Genomic DNA, 10,328 nt, shown 5'->3' with positions numbered 1-10,328 from the left:
TCTCGGAAAACCCATGACAGATGAAGAGCTTGTTCGAAAAACCCTAAGGGCCTTGAGCTCTAGGTTTAAAATGAAAATCACGGCCATTGAGGAAGTTCATGACCTAAAGACGCTGAAGTTCGACGAGCTCATGGGATCCCTCATGACCTTTGAGCTCTCCCTTCCTAAGGTGGAAAAGAAACACAAAGGGATGGCCCTCAAAAGCTCTGTTCATGAACAAAATGAACAGGTATACTCAGACTCTGACAATGATATTGACGATACTATAGCTATGCTTGCAAAAAATTATAGCAGGGTCATGAAAAGACTCAACCAGATGAATGAGAAAAATGTCTCGCAAGATGTCAAGGACAATTTCCAACAACGATTCCAGAAGAATGCTAATCCTCACAGGAATAGTAAAAGCGGTGAACGATCTGGCAAAGCCAAAGGCATTCAGTATCATGAATGTGAAGGTTTTGGACACATTCAAAAGGAGTGTCCCAACTTTCTCAAGAAACAGAAAAAGGGTTACAACGCTACTCTTTCGGATGAAGAAGATGAAGATAGCGACTCAGATCAGATAAGTAACTTTGTAGCCTTTACTGCCTCTGTCCATACTCATGAGTCTACTAATGAATTTGGTGAATGTTCTCATAAATATGTTCTAGATGAAGAACTTTCTGACGATGCTATGAATGAAGCATACAATACCCTGCACACCAAATGGGTTGAGGAATCCCAGATTCTGGATAAACAGAGAGCTCTTATTCTTTCCCTGACTGAAGACAAGGCAAGGATTCTTGAGACAATTGTGGATCTGAAGAAGGAAGTCAGTCGGCTGAATGGTGAACTTGATCAAATGACTAAATCAGTCAGAATGTTGAACTCTGGGACTGACAGCCTCGGCAAAATCCTCACCATCGGGAAACCTGCGAAGAACATGAAGGGGCTTGGTTATACCCATGGAACTTCATCTTCCCAGACCACTTTCGTTCCTCAGAAGCAGTCTAGCCAGATGTCGCGAAACATGCCTCAACCATCTGGTAATAACAATTTTCCTCGGAATCATCTCTCTGAACCAACCAGGTCTCCCGTCAACAGAGCTCGTTGGGTTTGCCATTATTGTGGAAGAAAGGGGCACATTCGTCCGTTCTGCTATCGACTTTACGGGAGAAATGTCCGTCAGCAAAAGTCCAGATATAGGAACGCCCTGCCTCGACAACAACCTTCAACTCAGATGGAATGGAGAGTGAAAAATACGTCCTACCGTGCCAATATTGCCTACACATCTCTGAGTGCGTCCACCGGAAGTGACTGGTATTTCGACAGTGGTTGTTCTCGCCACATGACAGGTGATCCCACTTTCCTGACAGATGTGAAACCTTATTCCAACTGTCACGTTACCTTTGGAGATGAAGTTAAAGCCAAAATTGTGGGTAAAGGTCGATTAATCTATCCTGGTATGTCTTGCTTGACTAAGGCCTTATTGGTAGAAGGACTTACTGCTAACCTTATTAGTATTAGTCAGCTTTGTGATCTGAGTTTGCAAGTCAATTTTACCCGTGATAAGTGTGTTGTGATAAATGAGGAACAGGATGAACTCATGCGTGGAACCAGATCCTGTGACAACTGCTATATGTGGTCTCCCGCACCAAACAACAATTGCCTCTTGACCAAAGTTGATGAAACCAAACTGTGGCACCAAAAGCTTGGTCACCTGAACCTCAGAAGCATGCAGAAAATTGTCTCTAAGAAAGCCGTCATCGGTGTCCTAAATCTGAAGATTGTTGAAGGAAAAATCTGTGGTGAATGCCAGATTGGGAAACAGATCAAGAAGTCCCACAAGATGGTGCAACATCTTACCACATCTCGTGTTCTGGAACTTCTCCATATGGACCTGATGGGACCGATGCAGGTCGAGAGCCTTGGAGGAAAGAGATATGTGTTCGTATGTATGGATGACTACTCCAGGTACACTTGGGTTGATTTTATTCGTGAGAAATCTGACACTTTTGCTGTTTTTGAATCTCTGTGTAAGAAAGTTCAGAGGGAAAAAGGAGAGAGCATCGGCAAAGTAATCAGAATCCGAAGTGATCATGGGAGGGAATTTGAGAACATGAGCTTTGCTAAGTTCTGTATTGAGGAAGGGATAGCTCACAAGTTCTCTGCTCCAATCACACCTCAACAAAATGGAATTGTTGAGAGAAAAAATTGTACCCTCCAAGAGATGGCTAGAGTAATGATGTTAGCCAAAGACATTCCACCACATTTCTGGGCTGAAGCTGTTAATACTGCTTGCCATATTCACAATCGAGTTACCATTCGTCCAGGTACTTCTGTCACTCATTATGAAATATGGAGGGGGAGAAAGCCTAATGTGAAGTACTTTCATGTCTTTGGGTCGGTTTGTTATATTCTTGCTGACAGAGATCCACGACGAAAGTTTGACCCAAAAAGTGATGAAGGTATATTTCTTGGATATTCTAGAAATAGTCGTGCATATCGTGTCTTTAACAAACGCACTAAGACTATGATGGAATCCATAAATGTGGTGGTAAACGATGATCATGATGTTACTAACTGTTCTAATGATGATGATGAAGTTTTTACTAGTGACACAGAGATCAGGACAGGTGCTGAAAACTCTTTGGACGTCACTCCTACTGGAAACTCAAATGTCAGGACGAATGCTGATGACAAAGTAAGTGACAGTGTTCCAGATGAAGGATCTCCCCCTGAGACAGAACAAAGAGTGCCTTCCCGAAGAATTCAGAAAAATCATCCTGCACATGAGGTGATTGGTGAAATCAGTGAAGGAATAAAGACTCGTCCAAAACCTCCTGTTAACTATCGGGAGATGATTGGTAATCTCTGCTTTGTCTCTAAGATAGAACCTAAGAATGTTAATGAGGCTATTGATGATGAGTACTGGGTTAATGCTATGCAAGAAGAACTTATGCAGTTTGAAAGAAATGAAGTCTGGGAGCTAGTTCCTAAACCTGACGATGTTAATATCATTGGAACTAAGTGGATTTTTAAGAATAAATCTGATGAACATGGTAACATAACTCGCAACAAAGCTAGACTTGTGGCGCAGGGCTATACACAGGTGGAAGGTGTAGACTTTGATAAAACCTTTGCACCTGTTGCGAGACTTGAAGCTATCAGACTCCTTCTTGGCATCTCTTGTCACCTACAGTTCAAGCTTTACCAGATGGATGTGAAGAGTGCTTTCCTCAATGGATACCTGAATGAAGAAGTCTATGTTGCTCAACCAAAAGGGTTCACAGATCCCAGCTTCCCCCAGCATGTCTACAAACTCAGAAAAGCTCTCTACGGTCTTAAACAGGCTCCTCGTGCTTGGTATGAGAGACTGACCCAGTTCCTTGTGCAGAATGGCTACACTCGAGGTGGAGTCGACAAGACTTTGTTTGTGAAAAAGGAGAATGGCAATCTCATGATAGCTCAGATATATGTTGACGACATCGTCTTTGGAGGAATGTCAGAAAAGATGGTGGACCTTTTTGTCAGACAAATGCAGTCAGAGTTTGAGATGAGCATGGTCGGCGAGCTCAACTACTTTCTGGGTTTTCAGATCAAACAAATGAGTGATGGTATCTTCATCTCCCAAAGTAAGTATGCCAAAAACTTGGTGAAGAAGTTCGGTCTGGAAAAATCTTCTCACAAGCGGACCCCTACCGCTACTCACATCAAACTCACTAAGGATGAGCATGGAGAATCTGTTGATCAAAGCCTCTACAGGAGTATCATTGGCAGCCTTTTTTACCTCACTGCCAGCCGACCAGACATAGCCTACTCAGTAGGTGTATGTGCGCGCTATCAAGCCAACCCCAAAGCTAGCCATCTGGCTCAAGCTAAGCGGATCATAAGCACGGTTGATAGAAAGAGTACTTCTGGTGGATGTTTCTATCTTGGAAACAATCTCATCTCCTGGTTCAGCAAGAAGCAAAACTGTGTTTCCTTGTCCATAGCTGAGGCTGAATACATCGCCGCTGGGAGTAGTTGCACTCAGCTCCTCTGGATGAAGCAGATGCTCGCTGAATATGATGTTGGACAAGATGTCATGACATTGTTTCTGCGACAACATTAGCGCAATCAACATCTCAAAGAATCCAGTTCAACACAGTAAGACCAAGCACATTGAGATCAGACATCATTTCATTCGAGATCTTGTTGAAGAAAAGAAGATCAATCTCGAATACATTCACACCGAGAAACAGCTCGCAGATATTTTCACCAAGGCTTTGGATGCTAACCGGTTTGAAAATCTCAGATCTTCTCTTGGGTTATGCGTTATTGATCAATAGCAATTAATGTTTATCGGAGGATTTTTTGGTCTTAACATATGTGCTAATTCTTCGCTGATTCATGTTCGCGTTACTGCTGTGTTTTTTCTCTCATGGGCCCATATATCTGGTTGGCTCATTCGACTGTTGTGCCGGGCTAAAGTGCCAATTGCTGTTGTTTCTCTGGGCCTAAGACCGATCAAGGCCCACTTCGTGTTGCGACGTCGTATTTCACCATGCCGTGCTCTCACTCATGCAGACGGTTACACTTCCAAGAAAGAAAGGGAAGTCATTTCTTGTTTGAATTTCGAAATTTCCCATTCTTCTTCGGCGCTCTTAAGCTTTGTTTCCCATTTTTCCTTTCTTACCTCTTTTGACAGTTACCTGTGTGGCAGTTTCCTTATTTTTATTTCCAAAATGGTGGGTACAAGAAGCGGGATCAGTACCACTACTCCTTCTGGAAAAGTGAAAGCCACAATGAGGAAGAAAAGCGTCGGGACAAGAAAGCCTGGTGCAGAGAGTAACATGCATGGAGTTAGGGTTCGTGGTCTGAAACCCAGCATACGCGCCGATGGTCAGGCCGGAGGTACGATCGCTGGGTCATCAGTGCCACCTGAGAACCCATCTCTCTCCGCAGCCAAAAGCACAATTCTGAAGAAAGCTTCCCTTTCCATCGCCGAAATCACAGGAGAAGCAAGCTCCAGCAGTTTCTCCTCAGAAAAGAGACAAGACAAAGCTGATCTCGAAGAAGAAGTTAGGTCTGGAGGATCCCCTATCGAGAGTCCTCACAAGATTGTTCGAGGTAACCCTAAAGCTCCTAATATCCCGGTTGATAGTTCTAGGGACAGGAATTCTCTTCCTCATGTTCATGAGGCTACTCCTGAGGATGCCATTAGAGGCATGATGGGCTTGAATAAAGATGTCACGAAAGATGTGCCTACTTCTTCTCTGGGGCAAAAGAGGAAGGGGGATCATGTCCAGGACGCTGGAGAAGACATTCTCGCTTCTCTGAAGAAGAAGATTCAGATAGATGATGAGGTCTGCTTAGCCACTCTTCTGTCAGAGAAGAGGAAGAAGAAGAAGTCTCTAGAAGAAAGCACTTCTGCCGTCCCCATCCCGGGCAAGAAAAAGAAAAAGGAAAAGATGGGCATGATTAAGAAACGCGTAAAGAAGTCCGCTCAGACCCCCTTGTCTCATGTTGTTGAGGAACAGGTGGTTGAAGAAGAAGGATCTGTTATCCCTCTTGGTTTGGGAAACAAGAGGTCTGTAGGAGGGCAAAAGCTGCCGAAGAATATCCCCGCTGCTCCCATGGACAATGTCTCCTTCCACAAAGAAGATGGTGTTCTCAAGTGGAGATATGTGTACCATCGCGCCATTTTTCCTGAAAAGGAATTATCCACTTAGGCGCTGAAAATTGATGCCATTATGGAACTCCTTCACGACGCCGAGATGCTGAGGACGGTCACTGACATTGGGGTGTTCTATCCGGCGCTGGTAAAAGAATTCATTGTTAATCTCTCCTCCTCCTTTGATTCACCAGAAGACACAGAGTTCAGGAAAGTCTTCGTCAGAGGACATTGTTTTGAGATCTCTCCTGATGTGATCAACAAGTTCTTGGGTCGTGGGAAGATCATCACAGCTGATCGGGTACCTTCTCTGGACATCATCGCGCAAGAAATCACTGGAAACGAGACCAGGGTCTGGCCTTCAAAGGGAACCTTGCCATCTGCCGAGCTTACTGTCAAATACTCCATGCTGTATCGCATTGGCATCGCCAATTGGGCTCCCTCCTCTCATGGGTCAAGCATCACGGCAGATCTCACTCGTCTCATTTTCCAGATAGGTACACGCTCCTCGTTTGACTTTGGTGATTTTGTTTTTGATCATTTGGCAAAGCACGCCAAGTCTTTTGCTGTAAAGCTTCCCATTGGCTTCCCCTCTCTTATCACCGGGATCCTGCTTGATCAAAACAAGAATATCTTAAGAGGTTCAGATGTGGTGGGTAAACGTCCTAGTGCCCTCACCTTCAGTCCCAAGTTGTTTGAAGCGAAACATGCTCAAGATCTTGTCAGACCTTCCGATGAGACATCTGACGCCCCTGCGAGCAATGTTCATTTGAAATCCATGACAGAGGATGTTCAGAGAAAGGTAGTGAAGGAACTTGTTGAAGAGGTCGAGACTCTGAGAAAGACAATCGAGAATCTCTCCTCCATAAAAATCAAGTGCGAAGCTCTTATCAAAGACCTTACTGCCCCGAGCTCTGCTCAGCCAGGTCAAGCCGCTGGGTCTCATGTTTCTGAAGCCGCTGAAGAGTCTGAAACTGAAGATGATGAGTATGTCTCTGAGAGTGATCACGATATCGTTGGTTGATTCGTGTCTTTTTTTTTATCTCTTTAAAAATCCTGGTCTGTAATATTCTCTTTTCAAGACATCTCTTGCTACTGCTCCTATGTGTTTCAGACTAATGTGTTTCGTTTGGTTTGTAAGACAGCTTTCTCGTACTGTTTGATGAATGATATGCTGTTTCTCTAGTTCTCATCCCTTTTACAGGCTGTTGTTCCTTCCTCTGTGTTGAGTGGTCCTTGCCTTTGGTATCTTTTTGAGGCAATCAGGGGGAGATGCGTCATAAGGTCATTTATTTTGACTCTTGCTCAGGTCATGACGCTTGTATGAGAACTGGTCCTGGATGTGCTTGCCTAAAAAATAGCCAAAGGGGGAGATTGTTGATACGTTGTTTTGTTGGCTTTATTTTTTAGTGCAAGTGGTATGGAAAGATGTCGGCTGTTATGTTTTTTCACTTCTGGTTTGACATCTTTCCTCCTGTGTGCAGACAGTATTTCTGACAAGTTTCCAGTTTTAACAGATTGCTTTGCTGGTGACTTATTGCTGAGTTATTGCCTCGCTGTTGTCTTCATTACATGATATCTGCCTCGCTGGAGCCTTCATTGCAGGATATCCTTCGCTGATGTTCTTCATTGCATGATATTCGCTTTGATGGAGTTTTTATTATGAGATATTCGCTTGAGGCCGGGTAAGGAAACCCGAGATATCTTCCAGGGTTGTCCGCTGCTATAAAAGCCTTGCGCTCTCCCTTAACAGCCTCGACACTTTTGATCAAACACCCAGAGCTCTTAGACGTGCAAGACCGGCGGACTGGGAGGTTGTGTGTTTTGGTTTTAAGTGGTGTATTCTCTCAAACACTTTTCCACAGATTGAGTGTTTGTGAGAGTTGGGTTCTTGTGCTTTTCGTGATTGAAGGTTCACGTATCACTGAAGACTGAAGGTCATCCGAGCCAGGAGGTTGCTCGAAGAGTGGAATTGAGACGGAGCTCAAATTCAGGGGGAGTCCCTGTCTAGGTGATCACTGGTAGTAATAGTCTCTAGGTTTTATTGATTTGTTGATTGTAATCAGATATAACCTTGTGTGTACTATTGACTACGAGATAGTGAAAATCCTTTCCACTGGCAGCGTGCCCCCAGATGTAGGTGTGTTTCACCGAACTGGGTAACCATATCGTGTGTCCTTGTTTACTGCACTTTTTTTGTTTATCCATATCTGTGTTCAAGCAAGTTGTCGGACACATTGTCAATACATTGTGTGCGACATCTTGTCTCTGCGACTAATCAGAATTTTCAATACTGACCAAGATATCCAGACAAACTAGGATAGCCAGCGTCTACCAAATAATACTTTCCTGCGACATATCAAGTTGAATATAATGATTTAGTTTAAACTATATACAAGACAAAGCCATAAAAAAAAGTTATACCTTCTGAAGGTTTTGGAAAAGTAATCTCAGTATCACGAAGAGCGGCAGAGAATACCCTTGAATCATGCGTACTACTTTCTCAACCAGCATACGCAAAGGTGAGTTTCGTATTGAAATCACATACATCCAGAACATTTTGAGTAGAAATCTTCTTTCTACCGATAAACGGTACTTGATCTGCTTGAGGTAAAGAAGCTGGAACGTGAACACCATCTATAGCACCAATGTAATCCTTAAAAAAACAATTATATCAATTAATTTATACAAATTTCGTAATATGATATTGATGAAAATAAATCACAAAAGTATGATTATAATACCTTCAAATGTGACATATATATTGAATCGTTTGCTATTTCTTTGGGAGTACTCTTAAATTCTGGATCAGCAGGTTTTATGACATCGACTCCCATGAGATATAATATATCCAACATCTCCGAAAAATATCGACTTATCGTCTCACCAAAATGTTGAAACATCTCTTGCACTAACCGGTTTCCTAGACCATGTCCTAGAATCATTAGAGTCATTCCTAAAATCTCTAATGCAGTCATATGTCTTAAACATTTGAATCCGTAACTTGTTTCCAAGTTATTGCACAAAATTATGAAAACATCTTTCTCCATTCTGAACATTCTTTGGCACCAAATTCTGTTTCCCCTCAATAGCTCTTGAAGGAAAATATGCCTCGTTTTTTTTAATCCATACAAGGAACTTTATGTATGTATGTATCATGATAAATTTGCATCAAATGAGCAGTTTTCCGTATAACCAGGGAATATAAACGAGAGTAGCGTTCTCGTATTGTTCCTGAAAACAAATATATAACCTGCTGTGTAAAAAATAGTAAGTAACCAGGGAATATAAACGAGACTAGCGTTCTCATATTGTTTGATTATTATAGTAAAACGAAATAAAAAACAACTACAAAATAATGAATGTAGTTCTCATATAAGAACGCTTATTAAATACGATTGATTAAAATTCAAAAGCTCGAGTTGTTTGGAGCTCCTCCTAGAGTAGAGACATAAACTAGATTATACTCGTAATTGAGCCTACATTTTTTAGTATACGGATCCGTCATTGTTGCAAACATTTCTCTCTTCTCGCGACTCTGAAATAGTCTGGTCGCAAAAAGCCACGTTGGATGTCCTACATCAATACCAGGTAGTGACAAATCAACTTCCATTACTTCGGCGATACTAGTACCAGGCAAGCCTTTGCGTACTACGTATATGGTGTTGTTAGGAATTCTTGCCCACGAGAAGATTTATTGGTAATTTTCGCTGAAATATTAATAAAATAAAGTTCCGACATTTATAATCTATTTGAATTGAAAGCGTTATCTACTATTGAATAGTTACAACAAACGTTCATCAATTCTTAGTCTCCGTATTAAGTGTTGGGCACCTGAGTTCGGGCGGTGAACTAAAACAAGGTCGGTGACTGATACAAGCCTGGGTAGCTGTATCTGAAGTCACATATGTGGAACACAAGTGAAGGTTGATCACTTAGTGGTAGCATTCTACACTTGTGGTAAGTGTACGATCCGGACAGACTTTGGTTATGGATGTGTCGTGTAAGGACCGTTACAACACACCAACCAGGGTCACTATGATTGTCACAGTGAGATTTGATCTAAATCCTGAAGTGTTCATGGACTTCTAGATCTTGTTACTTAGTTCTTTGATTCATCACGTTAAAGGCCAATTGAGGTTGCATAAACAGATGTTTTAGGAACTCGGGACTTGATCGGAGAAGGGAAATGTTTCACGGATATGGAATCCAGCCTTCTTGAAAGAAGGTAAACGTTCTCTCACCTAAGGGTTGATTCCAGAACCGATAGATTGCGCGCACTCTCGAAGTAAGTAACGTTCGAGAGAATCTTTCGCTGGGGAAGCAACAATGCTTAGGGCTCATATGTATGAGAAATATATAACGGAATAATTGACCTCTTCTCGATACGGGTTGAACCTGGAGGATCTTGATCACGTACTGACTATATCAGTGGACACTCGTCACGATGAGTAAATATAATTCCAGCATTAAAGTAGAGTTCAGTCTTAGCTTACACGGTGGAGTATTGACTAATATTAGACGAATCGATCGAAAAAGAGAGACTATTTCGTCTTTTTGATCGAATTCGTTAAGCTTCAACTACTAGGTCCATAGTCCCCGATTCGGCTTCGATAAAGACGAATAGGAACTTTCTAATAATAATGTTCTTATTATAATCTCACATGTTGTAATATAATTAGCAGCAAACATT

At 42.2% G+C, this 10,328-nt stretch overlaps 1 protein-coding gene across 1 annotated transcript; it reads left to right on the top strand.

The window, feature by feature from the left end:
• Positions 1-5,714: 5,714 nt before the first annotated feature.
• LOC149385225 (uncharacterized) lies at positions 5,715-7,132 on the top strand. The gene is made up of 4 exons (XM_089626280.1): positions 5,715-6,650; positions 6,750-6,767; positions 6,822-6,919; positions 7,120-7,132. The coding sequence occupies exons 1-4, from the start codon at positions 5,715-5,717 to the stop codon at positions 7,130-7,132; spliced, it is 1,065 nt and encodes a 354-aa protein (XP_089482406.1).
• The last annotated feature ends 3,196 nt before the right edge of the window (positions 7,133-10,328 follow it).

Source organism: Urtica dioica, chromosome 9 (genome assembly GCF_054948205.1).
Source record: "Urtica dioica subsp. dioica isolate 48M chromosome 9, U.dioica_male_clone48M_v1_H2, whole genome shotgun sequence".
NCBI classification, from domain to species: Eukaryota; Viridiplantae; Streptophyta; class Magnoliopsida; order Rosales; family Urticaceae; genus Urtica; species Urtica dioica.
This window is presented reverse-complemented; position numbering and strand designations above follow the sequence as displayed.